This window comes from Pygocentrus nattereri, chromosome 6 (assembly GCF_015220715.1).
Source record: "Pygocentrus nattereri isolate fPygNat1 chromosome 6, fPygNat1.pri, whole genome shotgun sequence".
Taxonomy (NCBI): Eukaryota; Metazoa; Chordata; class Actinopteri; order Characiformes; family Serrasalmidae; genus Pygocentrus; species Pygocentrus nattereri.
In genome coordinates, this window is record NC_051216.1 from 13,801,756 (window position 1) to 13,825,170 (window position 23,415).

Below are 23,415 nucleotides of genomic sequence, written 5' to 3' on the forward strand. Positions count from 1 at the left end.
GGGATAAAGTTCATTTTCTAGGCAAATATTGACTTTGCAATTAATTGCTGTTAAGCTGATCACTCTTTATAACATTCTGGAGTATATGCAAATTGCCATTATAAAAACTGAAGCAGTAGACTTACTTAATATTTAATTAATATTTGTATCATTCTCAAAACTTTTGGCCATGACTGTTGACTGGCCTGCCTGCAGTCTCCCACTGAAAATGTATGAAGCACAAAATATGACAACGGAGACCCCAGACTGCTGAGCAACTGAAGTTGTACATAAAACAAGAATGGGAAAGAATTCCACCTACAAAGCTTCAACAATTAGTGTCCTCAGTGAGTGTTGTTAAAAGGAAAGGTGATGTAACACAGTGGCATCAAATTCAAAATGATTGAATATTTGAAAAAAAACAAGTTTATCCATTTGAGCATTAAATATCTTGTCTTTGTAATGTATTCGGGTTGAATATAGGTTGAAAAGGTTTGCAAATCATCATATTCTATTTTTATGTTTTACACAACATCCCAACTTCATTGGAATTGGGGTTGTACATAAGTCCCATATGATTTATATATGTGTAAGCACCTATATATAATAATAATTCACATGCATATGAACTTGAGCGACATCCCGTTCTTAATCCATAGGATTTACTCTAATGTCGACCCACCCTTTGCAGCTATAACAGCTTCAACTCTTGTGGGAATTGAGGTTAAGGAATGTGTTTATGGAAATTTTTTGACCATCCTTCAAGAAGTGCATATGTGAGGTCTGACACAGATGTTGGACAAGAAGGCCTGTCTCACATTCTCCGCTCTAATTCATCCCAAAGGTCAGGACTCTGTGCAGGCCAATCAAGTTCTTTCACACCAAACTCACTCATCCATGTCTTTATGGACCTTGCTTTGCTTTGTGCACTGGTGTGCAGTCATGTTGGAACAGGAAGGGGCCTTTCCCAAACTGTTCCCACAAAGTTGGGAGCATGACATTGTCCAAAATCTCTTGCTCTACTGAAGCATTAAAAGTCCCTTTTACTGGAACTAAGGGGCCAAGCCCAACTCCTGAAAAACAACCTCACACCATAATCTCCCCTCCACCAAACTTTAAACTTGGCACAATGCAGTCAGACAGGTCCCGTTCTCCTGGAAATCCAAACCCAGACACTCCCATTGGATTGCCAGACGGAGAAACGTGATTCGTCACACCAGAAAACACGTCTCCACTGCTATAGAGTCCAGTGGCAGCGCTTTACACCACTGCATTCAACAATTTGTGTTGCACTTGGTAAAGTAAGGCTTGGATGCAGCTGCTTGTTCATGGAAAGGCATTCTATATAAAATATATATGTATATATGTAATATATAAATATATCCATCCATCCATTTTCTAAGCCGCTTCTCCGTCAGGGTCGTGGGGGGGGTGCTGGAGCCTATCCCAGCAGTCTTCGGGCGAAAGGCAGGATACACCCTGGACAGGTCACCATTCCATCGCAGGGCAGACAGACTCACTCACACACTCACACCTAGGGGCAATTTAGCATATCCAACTGGCCTGACTGCATGTCTTTGGACTGTGGGAGGAAACCGGAGAACCCGGAGGAAACCCACGCAGACACGGGGAGAACATGCAAACTCCACACAGAGAGGACCCCGGTAACTGTTGTCGGCAGAAAACCTCGTATCTCCAAAATGGTAACTTTACAGGAGAAGGAAAAAAACATACTTTACTTTTAATGTAAGTCAATAGAACCAGAATTTTTTCCACATCATTTTTGGCCATTTCCTTTGGTCCATTCATCATGAAATGTGCACACAATGTAAAGACAACTGCTACTTACAAATTATTAAAAAAACTGAAAAATGGCAAAATATATACTATATAAATTATATATATATATATATATATATATATATATATATATATATATATATATATATATATATATACAAACACACACACACACACACACATACATAGACACACACATATACTCACCAATCAAAGTGCCCTTCTCACAAATGACTGTAATCCTTCCACTTGGAAATCATTAGTCATGTAAAGTGGATGCTATTGTTCAGGCATGGCACTAATCGCTTTATGTTATACTCTTTTGCATACAGTGGAGGTACGAAGCACAATCTGTTCTAACAAATGTCTTTTCACTGGCTTTCAACTGCCGAGCAATGAGCGATAGCTACTCTGCACAGAGCCATGATCTTTTCCGCCTCCAAATGAGATAAGGAAGCAGGCTATTAGCATAGAAATCAATTAATCAAATATAATTAGCATAAGTGCAGACTACACACTCCACAAGATGCAGCAGCTCAACACAATGTGTGTAGTTCATTAAACACACAAAGAAACATGGAACTCACAAATAGTAGAGATTAAGACTTTCTGATTTATTTACACTGAATGTGTTACTGTCTTAACATGCACAGCAACATACACACCAGCCATATTACCCATATTAACCCCTTAAAACTCCAGGCTTAGTACATTGTAGGGCTTATTGTACAGTAACAAGGACTACAATGCAAACTGTGAAGTTTGGAGTCAATGTACAACTGTTAATTAACCTTTTATCCCTGAAGGTTGGTGTGCAGACTGCTAGTCACCATAGCCATACAAAAAACAATCTGGCATAGCTAGTAGCTAATGGAAAGAGAGAGATTTAAAATGAATGGCGATAATATTACTTATTTGCATTTATAATCAGTCCAGCTGGTTTCCTAATATGTGTAATCTACAATGCGAAACTGTCAAACACTGAAAAGCTGAGAAGCTGAAGTGTAACAGTGGTGATCGATGAGGCGGACGCACGTGCTGAGATAAGCGACTTTTATTATGGTCAAATCCAGGGTCATGCTCAAAACTGTCCTGGTTCATATAGCTGACACGAAGAACAGGAGGGACAGACATGACAAAAATGAATACAGCACTCCAAACAGCATAAACATAAAACAACGTACACAATCAAACAGAACAATCGAACAATCAGAACGATCAAACAGGCTTACAAACATACAGACATATCAAACAAAGACCAGCACAGACCAGGGCAAACAGGGCTTACATAACAGAGGCAAGACGAGGGACAGGTGGGAAACAGGTAGTAACAATCAGGGGTGGAGTCAGACAACAAGGGGGCTGGACTGAACCAAAACAAATGCACATGGAAGATCAAAAGTAAACAAAAAGCACATGGAGGAGTGGGAGGAGCCAATCGTGACGTGAAGTCAATTTCTCATTCACCGCAGTTACATTCTGGTGCCTCAGGAACCATATAAGGTCGAAGTGGAAAATTCAAACTAGAAGCTGGCAAATGACAAGCTGACTTGAGCCTCGTAAAAGGCAAATGTTGAGAGACATTTTACAAGAAACTGTTGTATTTTTGTTGAAAAAGTTTCCTGCTGGTGAGAAGAGCAGCTATATCTGTGCTAAAGCCTGAAGCAGAGCAAATTAAGTCTGCAATTTCATTTATATTATATTTTTAGCTGTTATAGTACTTACTGAGACACATTTACTGCCAAGATGGTAAAATGTTGTGGGTTGCAAGGTAGTTCGATTATTGTTGAATGGAAAAAATTGTTCTTCTTAACATTTGGGTTCACAGTTCATTCATGCTTGAATGAAAGCCACTTGAAGAAGACTATCATGTCTGCAAAGTGTCTACAAAATGGCAACTTTAAGGTGAGAGGACCCACCGTAAGGAATGATTCAGTGTTTTAACTTAAAAGTGTAAGTAACCTGATTGCCTTAACATTTTGAGTTCATTAAACTCCTATTAGTAAGTGAACAGAACAAAAATCTGTGTTTTACGTTCTGTTATTGTGTTATATAAACTTTGGTGAACTCAAAATTTTAAGTCGACCAAGTTAAAACACAATCATTTTACAGCGCAGAACATTATTTACTTTAACATTAAGTAAGTACATGTAAAGAGGATTTATTCCTGGCAATTTTGGAGCATTGTTATTGGTCTATTCATTGTGAATTTTCAGACAGTGTAAAGGGCAGCTGCTGTGCTCAAATGACAGAAAAACAAAAATGAAAAATTTGAGGTACTTGTTTTTTTTTTTTGGACAGCAATATTGGATTAGCCATTTGAGATATGTGAGTTGAATATCCATCAAAATTTGGGGATGAATCTTTAAAGTTACAGCTACACTCTCAGGAAAAAAGGTTTTAAGCTATCACTAAAGTGGTGCCCTCAGGGTTACATCTTCAGTATCTTTAGATCTCATTTACACCTAGTTGTTTCATGTTATTTGTATCAGGATTGTAACTTGATGAGATTTTAATCACATGCATTCACGCTTGTGTCTCCAGTTAGTCAGATTGCATTAAAATGTAATGTAGGGAAGCAGTGAATAACGATGAGGTGAAGTCAAGATTAACCAAACGTGGGCTTTGTTTTAACTAGCTTTGGCCTCTGAAAGTTGCTGAATCTCACATAAAATACCAGCAGCTGTGGTTGCCAGAATTTCACCGTGAAAAATAAAGTGACAATGTATAAGACATTACGCTGTAACATCAGGGAGCGATGAGGAGGCGGACGCATGTGCTGAGATAAGCGAGATTTATTAGGGGCAAATCCATTCTCAGGGTCAAGACAGTCCAGGGTCAGAGAGACAACACAGATAGAACGAGGGATAGACATAATCAAAAGAAAAACAGACTAAACACAATAACAGAGACTATGAAATATAACAGACCAGAAGAAGAAACAGCAAACATTACCATACAAAGACCAAACAAAGACCAGCAAACTCACAGGGGAAAACACAGGGCTTACAGGCAGAACGAGGGTTAATAAGACACAGGTGTCTGTATACAGTAAATTACATTAAAAAACAGATATACTGTTAACATAATTACAGTCTATCAGTGATAAACACAGTGCAACCGTATGACACATTACAGTATTTTAGCAAAGTTCAACTTTACAGTAAATTACCGGCAGCTGTGGTTGCCAAAATATATGGTACAACACTTAGACTTAACAGTAAACAACTGCTAATGATACATTAATTACAAAGGAAATGTGTGTACATATAGGATAATACATGGTGGAATGAATAAACATAAACATAACATAAAATAAATAAACAAAAAATAGCCAGTTGCCCTGGTTGATCAAGAATAATGAGTCACTGAGTCCAGACTTGACCAAAGATGGTGCTCAACATGGGAGTCTCACATGGATGTGATGTTGGAATTACGACTGGGACTTAAAGTGTGCACTGTCGCCAGTTCTGCATGAGGACTCATAAGTTGACCTTCAGGTGTCCACTACAGACCAGCATGACCCTCTCTGTAGCCAGAAAACGGAAGCAAAGCAAATGTTAGATTGATGCAGTGCTTGAGCATGATGTCCACACAAAGATAAGGTCCTCTGCTGTTAAACTGAGCTCCAAAGTATATATAGGAGAAACCCGAATTCTGGAATACAGTGTTGCCGGTCATGTTTATAACTGATAAAGTTTGGGTGTGAAAGGTAGAAAAGGACACATTTCAATACTAAGCCATCATCTGCATTTGTTTCACCTCTGTCAACTTTTAGCTTAAATGTGCAGATGCCTGCAGCCAATCAGACACCTTAGTAACCAGCTAATCTACTCGAACGACCACCTGGCACTATCTAGTAACCATCTAGTTCACCTTAGCAACAACCTAGAAACACCGCAGCAGCCAAATGTTACATCACAGTATACATATATAGATTTCTTTTTTTCACTCAACGTGGCCTACGATGGACTGGTGACCTGTCCAGGGTGTATCCTGCCTTCGACCCAATGACTGCTGGGATAGGCTCCAACTCCCCCAGCAACCCAGAAGGATAAGCGGCTTAGAAGATATGTGTGTGTGTGTTTTCAACGTCCATAAATGACTAATTTTACTGATTGATATCTGTCAGCACTAAAATAATTAGTTGAGCTAACATAAGAACATTTGTTGTATTAGGTACAACTAGTCTCAAGTAAAGCAGAGAACAAGTACAACACAGGTGAACACAGCTAATCAATTAATAAGCTGCCACTGTTATCAGAAAGTAACATATATATATATATATATATATATATATATATATATATATATATATATATTATCATATATTAAGCCACTACATACTGTATCATGTCTTGAAAAGCATAAATGAATTAATTACACCACAAATCGTTTAGAAACAACTGCATTAACTGCCTAAACAAAGTATGTCAATATTGCAATTCAGAAAAATTGAGTGGAATAGCAGGTACTTATGTAAATAACAAAAATAATACCAATTAAATTACATCACTATGTATACACTTACTGGACACTGTATTAGGTAATGCTGCCATGTATTTATTTATTTTTCACTGTACCGGACTGTAGTGGTGAAGAGGGAGCTGAGCCATAAGGTGAAGCTCTCTGTTTACCAGTCGATCTATATCCCGACTCTCACCTATGCTCATGACCGAAAGAATGAGATCGCGAATACAAACGGCGGAAATGAGCTTTCTTCGCAGGGTGGCGGGCTACATACACTCTATTTGATAGGGTGAGGAGCTCGGAGTAGAGCCGCTACTCCTCCGCATTGAGAGGAGCCAGCTGAGGTGGTTCGGGCATCTGATTCAGATGCCCCTGGATGCCTCCTGGTGGGGGTGTACCAGACACGGCCTACTGGGATAAGGCCCCGGGGTCATCCTAGGACCCTGCAATTGCAAATTGTAGCTGATCTTTTTCTCTGCATACTTTTTTAGCCCCCTTTCACATCATTTATCAAGGATCAGGACCCACCAAAACCACCATACAGCAGGTATTATCGTTTAATTCTCAGCACTGCAGTGATGTGTGTGGTACTGGTACTAGTGTATTAGATAGAGCAATGTTTTAATCACCTCAGTGTCACTGCTAGACTGAGAATAGTCCACTGATGAAGGACTAGAGGATGACCAACACAAATTGTGCAGCAGCAGATGAGCTATCATCTCTGACTTTACATCTACAAGGTGGACCACCAAAGTAGGAGTGTCTGTTAGAGAGGACAATGAGTGGACACGATGTTCAAAAACTCCAGAAGCACTGCTGTGTCTGATCCACTCGTACCAACACCAACACCACCGCAGGGTTACTGCAGTGCTGAGAATAATCCATTAATAATACCTGCTCTGTGGTGATGCAGCGGTAAAAAAAGGGAAAAATGCAGGGGCAACAATGTATACAGAGAGACAGATGGACTATAATCTGCAAGTTAAGAGCGCTGCAAAAATGGCCAGTAGGCATATATTTACAGTATGTATGGGTGAGGGAGAGACAGCAAATAAATGAACATCTGAATTCTACCTGCTAAAAACACTCAGCTCTTAACAGATGTGAAAGTCTCTGGTCAATTTCTTTGTCACTGGCAGTTTGTGAAGATGGATTCCTCATGACTGCAAAATTAGTAACAAACACTCACCATACAAAACAGAATGATAAAGAATCCTGAATAAATAGTAAAAAGTATGAAAATAAATCGACAAAGTGACAAGAAAAAACAAAGGAATATGCAAAACAATACAAGATAGAGTAGGTTATTGTGACTAACTGTGTACTATGTCTTTCACAGTAGCACATAACCCTCAAAGTTATATTGCTTTCTTACAACAGTTTTGCAAAATAAGAAAAAAAGCAAAGCAGATAAGCCAAATATCTTAAAATACATAATACTGGCAATGCCTTGTGCTAAAAGATGTAATAAAATATTCAGCATGATATGTGTTAATATTACAAAGAGGAATCCCATAAAGATGCTATAAATGAAACTACCTGGGACAATTTCTGATCAGCTGAGAAACAGAAGCAGCAGTGGATGGCTGTAAAAAGATAAACATTTGGTCAAGGTTTAAAGGACTAGCTTCAACTGAAATAGCCCGTATTCATCATGGGTTAAGCACAGGTTAGCCAGAATAAAAACGGTCATCCAGCAGAAATATTAATTTAGCCTAAGCTTGAATGTACGTAGCTATGCTGTGCGAGCCATCTCTGCAGGTGATGTGTAGTTTTTATTTTCTCTGTTATATTAGCACCGTTTTAATAGAGAATCAGTTGTGCTACCGACTTCACCCAACAACAGCTGCCCCACCCAAGTACTTGAGCGTACATACCATAAAATATTTTACAGACTTTACATAGTTCAGGTATCTACCTGCACTGTGATGGCATTAACACAGTAACCATTTTCACTGTTAAATCGTGTATTTTCTACACATCACAGCAGTAAAAATGTAAGTTATTTACTGTTTCTTGATTTTGGGAAATTCAATGTGTCTATTACAGTGAAATACTGTTTTGTATTTTATTTTCTTTTACTGTTGCTACTTGATAGTTTTTTACCGTACTTTGTGCAAACATTTTTAATAGTGCAGCCATGCCTCTGTTTATTCAGAGCAGTCCAGTGGGCGTTTTTCCCCACATGCAGAACAGCAGAGGGGGGGGCGCAGTCACAGTACTGGGATGGGTTTTCGTTGTTGAATTTGGCTTGGAGAGACAGATGCGTTTGTAAAACATCTGGCTAGCATGACGCCTCTTGAAGTGGTTTGAATGCTGCACCTTTATGTGGAGAATCTCTGTTGAATATTGTCCTGGTGCTCAAGATGCATGAATAAGACCAGGTATAAATGGGGTCTTAAGCAAGGTTGACAGGGTTCTGACAGTGTCAGATATTTTGATCCAGAATTTCTCAGTGTGATTGAGCAGTGAGCAGCTTGTTGTATGTGTGTGTGTGAGAGAGAGAGAGAGAGAGAGAGAGAGAGAGAGAGAGAGAGAGAGAGAGAGAGAGAGAGAGAGAGAAATTAAGATAAAAACGTTATTCCTTTCAAATGATGTGTTAGCTTAGATACATTAGCTTAGATACCTGTTCACCAACCCTGGCCCTGGAGATCTGCATTCCTCTGGAATCTAGAAACTAGTTCGCTAGTGTGTATGTGTTGTTTCACTTCACGGATGGGTTAAATGCAGAGGTGAAATTTTCCCATTGTGGGACTAATAAGGGTCACTTGATCTTAATCTTAATTAGTTGGATCAGCTGCATTGGTGTTATGCTAACCATACACTAGAAGACTTTGAACAGACCAAAGTCTGATACGCTTTCACATCTAAAGACAATGTGACAGAAGTCACAGAGCTTTTAGTCACAGTCAACTAGATTAGACTAGACGTATTAGATTTGTTGACAATGTCCTCCTCCAGATTATTTTTATTAGTTAACCTGTAAAATGCACAGTTACTTAATTGATATATGGATTTTTTTTCCTATCAACAAAACATGCAGCGATTCAATGATTTTATTCGGACATTGGTAATTTGCCTGTGGCAGTGAAATTTGCTTGAAAAGTAATTTGGTGTAAGGGTGGCATGAGGTGAGGTGAGGGCATCACATTAGGTGCAAGTCAGATCTAAACTCTGCAGGAAAGTAGAACCCCTAGAAAAAGGTTGGTGACCTCTGCCTTGCACTGTCTCAGCCCTTTAGTTGGCATGCAGAGTGACCTGATTTGAAAGAGAGCTGACAGCCAGAAAAATTAGCACACTAACCTCAAGTGCTCTTTGGAGAATAGACATTCTAGGTTACACTTTTTCTTGGGCCATGAACAGCTCCAAACCCTCTCTCTTCACTGTTTAACACAGGGTTTTTGGTTGTGTGGCCCTTTTCAGCCAAGAAGGCGCATGCAAAAAGTTGTCATGATCTATCGGCAGAAAATCTTTATCATGTAATCTGACCTGAAGCTCAAGTGAATTCACACAGTCTGTCATGGAATTTGAACAGCATTCACAGCATCTCCTGCAGTGTGACATGTAACACAGATGTAAGACTGGGTTTATTACACACTCTAGAGTGGGCTTTAGTTAAGCAAAATAATTTTACCATATTTCATTTCTTTAAAGTTTTTTTTAACTCCATGTGCCCTGTTTTGACTTCAGACTTTTATTTTCAGTCTTTTATTTACTTTAATAAATGAGGAAAACCTACAAATATTTTCCCTTGGGAAAGTAATTACTGGGTACCTTTAAATCTTATATATGGTACAAAATTAGACCTTAAGGACCTCTTTTGCACCTTAACATGTACCATGTTGAACGCATGAACACTACCCTTTTCCTGGGTATTTTCCAGTACTCAGCGAGAGCAAGTTTAGCCCAAATAATGATTTGACCTTTTTTTAAGCCATTTTCCAAGCAATTTTCTCACAAAATTAGTCATTTCCAGTCACACTTGTTAGTCACGTCTAACACACCAGTGCTAATTGGGTGAGACTAGCACATGCTTCCTCCGAGCCATGTGAGGCGCCACCACATCTTGTCAAATTGATACTAATGCAACATCATTGGACAGCTGAGCATGCTTGGAATGCTAGCTGCCAGTTCTGTTACTTCAGCTAACAGATGTCCATGCTAGCTAGCATGGCGGTGAGTAATGGAGGGAGAGAGAGGGCCATCCTACCCACCATGAGACAGCAAAGCCAAGTGTGCTCTCTTGGAATCCCAGCCATGGCTGTGGCATCATCAACAATATCCTGATGATTGGGCCAGTGCTTAGAGCAGTAGCCGCCATCCCTCATCTTATCCTGCCTAGTTTAGTTCAAACCTAAATCAAACATGCTTCACCCACTCGCCTAACACTAACACATATGATCCAGCCAAACAAGGCCTTCTGAAGAAGTGAATTAGGAGGAGCAAGTGTGATAGACTGTGGTTGGAGGAAAATCTTCCTTTGACCAGAAGCTAAGCATTTGTCAAGCAGCATGAGCTCAGCTTTTATCTGTGTCACAGTAACAGCACTGCAGAGCAATTGTGTGCAATTACATTTTATATTTTCTATTGTTTTCTACTGAATGCGGCTTTAGAAGCCTGATTTTTGTGTGGCGACCACCGCTGGATTACAGAGCTCAGGCTGTAAAACAGCGCAGGTGGGCAGCATTGCTCAGGCTCCCTCTGAACCTCTGCCCATTCAAGACTTTGAAGTGAGAAAACGTTCCCCTATAAAATACTCTGAGCCCAATTTACCTGCAGCTGAATGAGGCAGGAACACGTTCTCTCTCTCTCTCTCTCTCTCTCTCTCTCCCTCTCAGTTCTTTCACATCTTGAAAGTGTGTTAAAGGAATGAAAAACGGCAATAAGCCCCTCTCTCTGTCTTTCCTTCCCGCTCTCTCTCTCTCTCTCTCTCTCTCTCTCTCTCTGCTTTGATTTCTCCTGCTTTTCTAGTACTCTCTGTCCTTTTTCATTTACAAAAAAAAAGAGAAACGGCTGCATCAAATGAATTGTTGACAAAGGCTCTCTTTAAAGGCTGGAACTGCGTTCTTAGGCTAATCACCCTCTTTGGGAAATAATTAGAGTTGAACGGTTTGAGTGAATGTGGCTAAATGAAAGGCCTTGAGGGGAAACAAGCTCTTTTTAAACACATCCACAGCTGCCCGCCCATGGTGAGCAGAGGCTGCCCTAAATCAGGGGTGTGAAACTCACTCGCATACCATACTGAATTTAATGATGCTGTGCAATGGATAAATATTCATGTAGTGTTGGTGAATTTATGTTCACCATATGCGTTTTCATTAATCTTTACCTTGTTGTAACACATACTAAGTATATGGCTCTATTAGTCTGTTAGACTAATTCTGTATTCTGTTTAGTGGTGAACAGGGAACTCTGTGTACCCTTTCAGGAACAGTTTAGTGAAAAATCAGATTTGCCCATTTGTCCGATTTGCCTAAATGTGATTGATTAGCCAAGACATGTTTGGTGTCTGAAGGACCAATGTAGCAAACAAGTCATGAGAGCATTTAGTCCACCAATTAACACTGTCAGACTGCATGCCTAAATCTTCAGGCACTACCTTAAACTGTATTGAATTGTAAAGTAATCTTAAATAGACTTGAGTTAAAGTAGAGATTAAAAAATATTATATATTATATATAAAATAAAATATTAGTCCAGTAAAAGTGGAAGTTCATAAACATAAACCCAGCCCAAACTAATTTACTCTAAAATGAAATGGTGTTTGTATAAATTCAGAAAAAAGACGCATCAGTTACGACTGCATATGTGGACATATTTCTATATTGTGCTCTATTTACACAAAGTTAGGTTAGTTCATCATGTTGAATAGACACTCCCAACATTTTATGCTGCTGTGCTGACGTTGAACCGTGTGCCTGCACTGGGTGGCTATGTCCAACGGGTCAAAACAAGCTCAAAACAAAGTGGGCGCTGGGCCCTGATCGGTGTTCTTTCTTCACGCTTCTTTCCTTTTGACGTTGCGTTTTTATACACACAGAAACCAAAAGAAACGACAGATTTTGCATAATGTAGTGGAGTAAAAAGTAAGATATTTGGCTTTGAAATGTAGTGGAGTGAAAGTAAAAAGTCACCCAAAATGGAAAAACTTCAGTAAAGCACAGATACACAACAAACTACTTAAGTACAGTAACTAATTACATTTACCTAATTACTGTCCACCACTGCATAATGTTATCTACAAAATTTGAAAAATATCTTGCATTGCTAAAATGTTCCAGCCATCTCAAGGACTGGATTTTTTTTTTCAGATTATCTCACGATTATTCAGGAAACTTTCGCTTAAAAATGGACTAAACTCATGGAGTTTCAGCATGCAATTAACATGATGTTTAGTGGTATATAAGATATATAATTTCTTTATTTGTTAGCTACAATAGTGAAAATTAAGAACTCAAGCTTCAAACATAAACATGTCTTGTTTGACGAACTACATTTGTTAAAACAAGTTAAATGTGTAAAACTGATTTTTTGCTAAACTTTTCCGTTAAAGCAGGCCCAGGGGATTCACTGTTTTTCCAGTGAAGCTATACATTTAGGAGAGAATTGACAGGCTTACATGCAGCTAGTAAATGCATGCAAAATCCTGTGTTAATTGATAACTTTTCATACCACATTATCCATTCAATTCAATCCAACTACATATTATACTGTAAGTGATCAGTCAGTTGTCATAGTCGACATGTGTGGTGTGGGAGAAACGGGTAAGCGTGAAGGCCTGAGTAACTTTAACAAGGGCCAAATAATTATGGACAGACGATTGGGTCAGAGCATGTCTGAAATGGCAAGGCTTGTGCACTGCTCCTGGTCAGCAGTGGTGAGTACCTACCGACAGTGTTATGAGGAGGGACAAAACCCAAACTGCTGAGAAGGGTGTTGGGCACCTAAGGCTCATCAATGCACAAGAGTAACAAAAGCTTTACTGTCTGGTCTGAACAAATGTCAAATGTTTAATGGTGGCTACAGGACAGTGCATCGCACCCTGCTGCATATGGAGATGTATTACCGCAGACCAGTTAGAGTGCCCATGCTACCCATGTCCATCATCAACAGGACCTACAACGGGCACGCAAGTGTCTGAACTGGACTGAGGCACATTGGAAGAAGGTCACCTGGTCCAATGAGTCTAACTTCTTTTACATCATGTCATACACACTTCAACATCACTGCAGACCAGATACTCCCCTTAATGGCAATGGTATTCCCTGATGGCGATGGCCACTTTCAGCAGGATAATGCACCTTGCCACATTGTTTGAGAATGATTGGTGTTACTGTGGCCTCCAAATTCCCCAGATCTCAATCCATTTGAGCAGCTGTGGGATGTGCCAGAACAAGTCTGATTCATGAAAGCTCCACCTTACAACTTACTTAAATGACCTGCTGCTACCAACAGCATATTAGGCAAGTGGTCATACAGTTTTGGCTTACTGGTGCAAAAACAATACAGTATATACACATAGTGCACACATAACTATATAACTATTAGTGGTTTTCTACATTATCAGTAATCAACTTAACAATGAGTTACTTCCTCATTTCACTGTGTCATCATCTGTACCGCACTGTTTCAGTATAAATAAATGTAGCAATACGCATGCAAGTAGTACTTGTAAAACTGTGAATTGTAAATATAGGCATCCTGTAGTTTTTTTTTACTTTGTTATACTCTTTCAGAACGTTCTCAACGTAACATGAGCAGCAGATGGGCCGTCCGTGTTATAGTGCCCCCCTGTGGCTTGTCAGTAGAGTCACGCCCATCCAGCCCCTGCTACCTTTCATAGGGCTTTAATGGAAAAGCCATCTGATGGTCCTTGCCAGGACCATGAGGTCCATTTGTTTCACTGACAACAGGGACTTCTCATTTTCCACTTCAAAACATGACTCATCTCACCCAAGGATGATGGGCCCTATCCACACAAACACACAGAATGAAAGAGAGATGCTCTTTAGAAGTAAGCCTCTCCAATAGACACATTGAGTCAAGGGTTCAGGAAGATGTTTTAAGTTTGGGGTGCTAAAAATTCAAGTCACATATACATGAGTATATGCATACATAGTGACATCATGTAAAGTGACATACAAAATGTGTCATAATTTGCTAAAATGCGTCGAGAGACAACAGTATACATACATAACTGTATCATATCCACAACTTATCCACAAATATAATTTGACAGGGGGTGTTCAAACTTTTGCATGCAATTGTAGAGCTTTACTAGGCACAAAATTAGTTTTAGCAGTTTCAGTTAAACAATGTGGAAATCTGTGACTGTGTGACCACTTACCACATTCCTGTATTTGGTCACGCACACTGACACAACAAAGCTGTACAAACCTGCAGACACATAAACACACAAAGTATCTGACAAATAAAGTTCTATTTATGAGTGATTTTCTCAAACCTCCTGACAAATTGTGATGGATCTGTTTGAGCTTGCCTGAGTCCTGCAGTAATGTTCGTGCTTGGCTCTGCTGCTCTTCTAACTGTGTGATGGTGTTTTGCTGCAGCTCTTCTACCAGCTAACTCACTCCCAATAATGCTAAGCAGATGCATAATATCTCTCATGCCTTTCTCTACCTCTACACCGATACCTTCTTTACACTGATGCCTTCTTCTTTGCCCTAGTCCTTCTACACTTCTACTCTAATGCCTTCTTTACTTCACTTCTACATTAGCATTTTCTGCCCTACTTCTCTACACTAAGAGTTTACCTCCTTGACTTACCACATTACTGCCTTCTCTACTTTGCTTCTTCACTAAACTTCTTCCCTATTGCCTTTTCCACTTACTCTATATTACTTCTCCTGTACTTCTGTACTAATGCCTTTCTCTCCCTTACTTCTATATTAATGTATTCACATTTACACTAATTCCTCCTCTTCTTTTGCCCTCTCTAATGCTTTTTTTCCTCCACCGCCAGTGCTAATTACTTCTTTACATCACTTTCTGGCTAAAACCTTCTTTTCTTCATTTGTCAACAGGGAGTCGTCTTATGCTGACTAAAGGTCTGCTAGCTTTTTGAGGCTGCTGACATAAACTATGCATTGTGAGGGGCTCCTAGACTTGAGTACAGTCATGGTCCTATGCATTAGCAGTGCAATGCTGTATTAGCAATATGTGAAAATAGTGCTTTAAGTGGGTTAGTGACCACCAATCCAGAAAAGAGGCACTCTTTATGTTGCTGTTTGGAATTTTCTTATGTACTTCCATTTTTACAGTATTCATTTTCAAGAACCCCCCAGAAAAATTTGAATATGAAAATTTGAAAATGAATAATGGCATTATGCAACTTCATGGAAAAGTTCATGTTTAGCTGCTTCACCCACAATCAGTGAGCTTCTATCTTTGATAATCTTAACTAACTAGAGATACAACACTGGTCTGCCTCAGGGTGGCTTACCCAGTTGGTCCTTCATATCATGGCAACTGTAACTGTGCTCGGGATACCTGTGAAAAACTTGAAAAACAGATTGTTATCTCTCTCCTTTCTTTACTCACCTTGTTTTTTGCCAGCCTATTAATATGTAAGGGTTACACACAATATAATAATATTATATTACACAATAGATGCAATATAAAGGAGGCACTTTAATAAAGACCTCTAAAATGCCTCTTCTCATGTTTGGTGGAGTGCATATGAATATTCTAAACAGGTATTTCTACATTATGAATCATAGATAATGGTTTTCCACTTCACTACTGGGTGGAGGACAGACAGATTCTTTTCAATACCTGTGTGTGGTTTCAGAGTGCTCACAGGCGGAGCTGGGACTGGTACAAGTTCAGTCAGGAGCGTGAGAGGCTGCTGTTGGAATGCTGGAACAGGGACTGGACTGCGCTGCTGCTCCGTGCTCTGGAGGTGCTGGAGGAGGCCAGAGACAAGCATAGAGAACAGCAGAACCTGCAGAAGCAGCGCACACATCAACAACACATTTGTGCTCAGCTTAGACAGAAGGTAACAACACACACACCAAGCTGAAGCACACACAGTACACACAAACTAGGGCTGTCAAACTTAAAAAGAATCAATCATGATAAGTAGAATTTTTTGTGGAGGTAATCACAATTAATCACATTTGTAGTATTTGTATAAATTTGAATTCAGATAAAGTGTATTTTCCCATTTAAAAAGGAATGTGTTTTCAGCTACATGAGTGAAGCGGTGGTATGTTTAGGTCCCGAAAGTAAATATCCTCCCTGGGATTTTGTTCCAGGTAAATAGAGTGGACAAAATAAGCTTCATCAGGATGTATGTATTACTTATCAGTAATACTTTTTTCATCATGTGAGCGTATCTGAATGTGAATTGGGGTTTTACACTTTTTTGTTGCTTTTGTTAGTTTGCTGCTCATTGATTAATCCATAGTTCTCCTGTGAGTACCGTGCAGTGTGGTCTGGTAAAAGCGACCTCCAGTGCTAACATTACTGATATTACTGGCATCACTGGCATCAGTGCTGTCTTTTGCTTCACTTGAAATAACTATCTTTTATCAACAAAGTCATTAAGTGAGTTTGCCATTTAAAAGCTGTTTTTGAAAGAGAAGGCTATAGTCAAGGAATCATAGTAACTGTGCACAAGCAGTAACTATGCTGGAACAGCAGATGGTCAAAAGTATCAAACTGGAGAAAGGTCTTAGCAACATTAACAAATTGGTCCACAAATGGCATAAACAATCTACAAATGCCATAAACATGAAAGACAACACTTATAGATGGTGACACAGACATAAACCAATATATACACATGCCAATCAACACTGAGAAATCTAAGGTGTGTTCACACTGTCATTGTTAAGTCTATGAAATTGTAAATACTGCTTGTTTGCATCTAGGTGATCATTTGCAACTGGTAAATTTATCACATGAGCATAATGTATATGAAGAAGATAAAAATAAATACAAATTTTATAAACATAAGTGAAAGCTGTATATTACATGTTGCATGTGATGCACCTGGAAAACATGTTCATAATAATAAAAGTAAACAAAAACTGTGTAGATTATAAGGCCGTATCTCAAAATTAAATGAACTGAGCATTGCAAGGTATTAGCACGGATACGTGATACCTGCATCACTACCACTCATTGCCTAGTTGGCCATCATTGTTGTACTTATCTGGGAAATGAAAGGTTCCCAAACAGGAAATGAGTGTGAATTATGTGCTTCTTCCAGCTAAAGCTCGTTTTCTCTGCTCACCATTTCACTGTCTTTTTTAATTTCATTAGTTTGATTTCATTAATGATCATTTTAATATTTTGATAATTATATTTGATACTTAACACATCTGAGCATCAGATAGTCCTCTTCATCTAACAGGGCACTCTTGAAGGAAGACAGTGGAGAGCTGCCTACTCCACAGGATCAAATTCTGAAGTTTCTTTGGCAATATAATTTATGGTAACATCATTAGTGACACTATAACTAATTATGATTATAAGTGATTATATAAGTGATTATAAGTGATTATTAACTGATTAACAATAAGTTTTCATTGAACAGTTGAAAGCAATTATGTTCCCATTGTTGATTGCACTCTATAAAATATATTTTGTGTTTTTCGTTGTTCGTTTTTGTCCCCTGCACCCTTTTAAACCCTGATCTAATTTGTCTCAGATATGAAGGATAAAAAAGAAATGTTGGTCTGCTGAGTAACTTACTGACGAATGTAAGCTGTAATGAATGGTGACTGCTGTTGTGATGTGTTGATGGTTGCTGAATGTCTGTCTGTGTGTATGTGTATGTGTGTGTTTGCTGGTGGACTAATGCCAGTCTCTGCTGTGTGTTTGTGTGTGTTTGAGCATGTGATGGAGCAGGTTGGCTGCTCTCCTGTGCTGTGGACAGTCTGTGTGGAAGAAGAACAGCAGGCTTTATCAGGCCAATACAGCACTCACAGCTCACCATAAGATAGATGTGCTGCCACTGTGTCAATTCAAAGAATAGCTCTGTCTTTCCCTCACTCCCTCTCTCTCTCTCTCTCTCTCTCTCTCCCTCTCTCTCTCTCTCTCTTTCCCTCTCTCCCGCCAGCTGTCAGATTTTCCCTAGCAGCTCTTCTTCCAACTAATCAACAGCCATTCATCTATTCATTATGAAATCACCATTCTCTCTCTCTCTCTCTCTCTCTCTCTCTCTCTCTCTCTCTCTCTGTCTCTCTCTCTCTCTCTCTCTCTCTCTCTCTCTCTCTGTCTGTCTCTCTCTCTGTCTCTCTCTCTCTCTCTCTCTCTCTCTCTCTCTTTCTCTCTCACCCGCAGTCTCTCATTAATCAAGAAACAGCTGTGCTTACTCTCGCTGTGGTTGGCAGTGCTGTTGTTCTTAAACACACATGGGGCTCTTTTTTGTGGGGTTTTTTTTTTGGAGGGGGGTTTGCCACATGTTGAAGAATGACTTACTCTTTATCAGACTGTGGTGTCTTGTGCATTTGTATGTGGAGGAACTGCACATTCTAACCCACATATGTCTGTCTTGAATCAATACTCCACATTGTTTTGAGCAGGAGTGCCCAAACTATTTTGACTCTGGGGGCTTAAAGCTGTGCAGTATATAACAGTATATTTTATAATATTTTATAAAACAGTATATTTTAGTGAAAATAGTACAAATACAACATTTCAAAAGTTCAAATTGAGAAATTCTATTCTATTATTCTATAATATATATTATTTGTGCCTTCACAGATATGTAAGTCACCCATGTCATTTGCACTAATGCACCCCTACACCATCACAGAAGCTAGGTTTTGAACTTCTGAGAACAAGCCAGACCTTCTTTATCCCGGAGGACACAGTATCCATGACTGCCAGATCACAGGACACTTTTACACTTTTGCCTCAATCCATTTTAAATGAGCTTTAGCCCAGAGAAGGTGGCAGCATTTCTGGATCCTGTTTATTTATGGTTTCTTCTTTTTTCATTTGTGGATGTATTTACTAACTGTGTGGTTTTCGGAAGTGTTCCTGAGCTCATGCAGTGATTTCAGCTACAGAATTGTGTTTGTTTTTAATGCAGTGCTGCCAGAGGGTCTGAAGAACACAGCCAGCCAATGCTTATTTTCAGCCTTGTCTTGTGCCTGCAGAGATTTCTCCAGATTCTCTGAATCTTTTAATGATATTGTGTACTGTAGACTATGAAATCCCCAAGTTCTTTGCTATTTTATGTTGAGAAACATTATTCGTAAACAGAACATTTCCTGAATAATTACACTGTATAGTTAATTTTGTCCTAAATTAGTTTTATGTTATGAACTTTACTGATCCTACAAGGACAGTTTGTGATTTTGCTGCCTAACTATGTCCAGTCTGGGAGCAGCACAGCTGGGGTCAGTGAGGGATAAATGTTTCAGGGGACAATCCACAGTCTACAATCAGTCCAGGGATTTGAACCAACAACCTTCTGGTTGCTAAATCACCTCTCCTAACACTTTTCTTTAAAACAAAATATGGGCAAATTTCAAGCTAATTTAGTTATGCAGGAAACTTTTAAACATTTAAACTTTTATTTATCTAGCACTTTTTAAGTCAGGCTACAAAATGCTTCACAACAGTAACACAAAGTAGATAAAATATCAAAACAATATAAAGCAAATAACATAAAAAACAAAGACAGTACAGCTTCATCAATAAACAAACATTAGTAATGTCCAAACTCAAATCCAAGGCCATTTCCTTAGATGACATTTTGTCATACTGTTTCAGAAAGCAGATAAGCAAGTCTATTAGGAATTACTTAACTACCTAATGCAGTTTGTGTTTGTGTAATAATCCAGGCATGCAGTTTGCACAGTGCTAATTGCCAGGGTATAAACATTCATTACTTGTTAATTACATTAACCTTGAAGCTTTAGTGCAGAAATAAACTTTGGACACTGAACATGTCTTGGCTGATACTACATTAGGTTGATTCTAAGATGGAAATTGTGTGCATTCTTCTTTTTTTTACAACCATGCTATTGCTTTAACTCCATTAATAAAGGCCAGGGCCTGCTGGCAGCCCCAAAGTTTTATTACACAATTCTATGACCTAAGAACCAATTTGCATTGATGTTCCTCTAGTTACTGAATAACAACCCTTAGTATTTAATACGCCTGGGATTTTAAGGGGTTAGGAACACCATAAGTCCCATGCCCTCTGTAGGTGATATGTTTCTGATTTAGGTTCAGCAGTCATTCCTGTTCGTGAAACATGCAGGCCAACTGAAGGGTTTACATCATTCAGAGATGGCAGAGAGATAGAGTAGAACTGTCTCCCACAGATGGGACCATGTTTTACAGCACCTGTGTTTTGTAAACATTACTCCTGAAAGCATTGTAAAGAGCACAATCAATCATTATTATTGCAGAGTGTGAATCCCAGCCTCCCAGACAGCTTTTAAGTGAGGAAGACATGGATAAAGCTGTGGGACCATCTGCTTTAACTGCGGCATCTGTAGCTTCCAGTTGCAAAATGTGGTTCCTCTTCCACACAAAGACAAACAGTATGTGATTACATTGGTCTGGCACATTGTAAATTTAAATGACTTGTGCACAGAAATTCTATGAGCCCATGCATAACTAGGACAAATGTACAGATGGGTCATCACCAAGTCAACACCACCAGCCCCCCAGAACAGCTTCACTGTGCTTTTGGTATAGAGCAAGTCTCTGGACCTATACTGGAAAGATGGTGCACTATTCTTCCTCAAGATATACCCTTAATTGGTAATAGAGACTGCTGTCTAACATGTTGGCACACAGTCTCTCATCTGGACACTGCGAAGGCCTTAGCATATGATTTACTTTGTTTTCAAACCCATCAGACCATTCAGTGACCCCTCATGCCCTTATCATCCTGGAAGAGACCCCTCCCATCAGAATAAAATGTTTCATCATAGGGTGAAGGTGAACTGGCAGAATCTTTAATCTGCAGTGATTTTGGACAAGACAGGACACCATTCTCTTTGTTATAGGTCACACATGCATTATTGCACACTTGTGGAGTATATAGTGAAGGATGACTCATCTGACCATATCACTTTTTCGACAGTGCCATGAAAAAGTATTTGCCTCTCACCGGATTTTTTTCTATTTTTGCTCATTTGCTTATTTATTGCTTATTACAAATTTTAATATGAGTTACAGACAACATGAGTAAACACAAAATGCAGCTTATAAATGATCATTTCATTTATTGAAGACAAAGGTTGATTCAAAACCTTTATCACCCATGTGAAAAATGAAATGCCTCCTAAACCTAAAAACTTGTTGTGGCACCTTGATCTGCAATCAAACGATTGCAATAACTTGCAGCGAGTCTTTTACATCATTGTGGAGGCAATCTTTCCCACTCGTCTTTGCAGAATTGTTTTAATTTGGCTACATTGGAGGGTTTTCGAGCATGAACTGACTGTTTAAGGTCTTGAGATGGGATTGAACTCAGGACCCGGCCACTCCGAAACCTTAATTTTGTTTCTTTTGAGCCAGTGAGAGGTGGTCTTGTGTGCTTAAGATCATTGTGCTGCTGCATAACCCTAATGCGCTTGAGCATTAGGCCACAAACTGACAGGTGAACATTCTCCTTCAGGATTTTCTGATAGACAGCAGAATTCACGGTCCCATCAGTTATGACAAGTCATCCAGGTCCTGCAGTAGCAAAGCAGCACCATACTGTCACACTACCAGCACCATGTGGAATGCAGTTAGCTTTATGCCAGATGTAACAGGATCCATGTCTTCCAAAAAGTTCCACAGAATATTGTCCCCAACATCTTGGGGGTCATGATGTTTTTTGGCAAATGTGACATGAGCCTTTGTGTTCTTGTTGGTCAGCAGTGGTTTGCCCCTTGCAACTCTCCCATGGATGCCATTTTCACCCAGTAACTTTCTTATTGTGGAATTGTGTACGTTGACCTTAACTGAGGCAAGTGAGGCTTACAGTTGTTTAGATGTTTGCCTGGGTTCTTTTGTGACCTCCTGGATGAGTGATTGTTCTTGGTGAAAAATCTCAGACCACTCCTGTGAAGGTTCACCATTGTTCCATGATTTTTCCATTTGTGGATAATGGTTCTCACTATGGTTCACTCTGGTCCCAGAACCTTAGCAATGACTTTGTAACCTTTTGCAGACTGGTAGATTTCAATGACTTTGCATCTGTGTTTGAATTTCTTTAGAACATGTGCTGCTTTTTGAGACCTTCTATCCTGCTTCACATTTCCAGACAGGTTTTATTTAAGTGATGTTTAGATTGAACAGGTCTGGCAGTAATCGTGCTTGGGTGTGTGGTTAGTGAAGCTGAGCCCAACAGTCAATTGAATTTGGTTAACTAGTTGATTTAGTAGCTAAGGGGGTGAAAGCTTTTTCACATAGGTCCAAGTAGGGTTGAACAGCATTTTTTCTTTAATAAAAGAAATCATTGTTGTTTATGTTGACATAGGTTAACATGGTCTAGTATTAAAAGGAGTTTGATCATCTGAAACATGTGAAAATAGAAGTAATTGGAAGTAAAAGGAGTCAAATTTTCACAGCACTGTAGATTCCTGTAAGCCAGTGCTGATGTTTCTGTTCCACTGAACTCCTAATTGTGTATTTGTGTTTGTGATGAGAGGTTTATCTGCTGCAGCCCTGCTATAATATCTCTATGTCTGTATTTGGGGATGGACTGTACTTGCTGATACAGTCTGATTAATGTTCTCAGACACTTGGCAAAGAGCTGTTCTTCTATTTTTCCTTATATATCTCACTAATGTGTCAGAATCATGGTCACTGAATATGCATTTTAAACCATTTTCACTGACGTCTTTCGTATAGATCAAATGCTGGTGTCACTTTAGTTACTGTTCCTGTAGAAATAATGATTAATTGAGCAATCTTTCTGGTATCTATGACCCAGTAATGACCCGTCTTTCAAAGTCACTTAGATCTTTTCCTCTTGCCATCTTCATGCAAAATCAAGGTCAACTGGGCCTGTTTACCATTTCTAAGCATGCCACGGAGCATGGTAGATGTGAACCAGTTGATTGTATCATAGCACCTTCACCCATTATGTTTCTCCACTCATTCACTTAAATTAATTTTATTTTCATTTTGAATCATCTGCACAAATGAAAACAAATTTAGTAGTTAAGCTTTATAGTA

The 23,415-nt window shown here is 39.2% G+C and overlaps 1 protein-coding gene across 3 annotated transcripts in view; it reads left to right on the forward strand.

Annotated features, from left to right (window-relative positions):
• The window catches only part of LOC108423893 (coiled-coil domain-containing protein 148), a 115,147-nt gene that overhangs the window by 60,422 nt on the left and 31,310 nt on the right, over window positions 1-23,415 (forward strand). For all 3 annotated transcript variants that reach the window (XM_017691515.2, XM_037539019.1, XM_037539020.1), the window contains exon 11: window positions 16,061-16,267. In XM_017691515.2, the coding sequence (XP_017547004.1) occupies window positions 16,061-16,267 (207 nt within the window). The remainder of the gene's footprint in view (window positions 1-16,060; window positions 16,268-23,415) is intronic.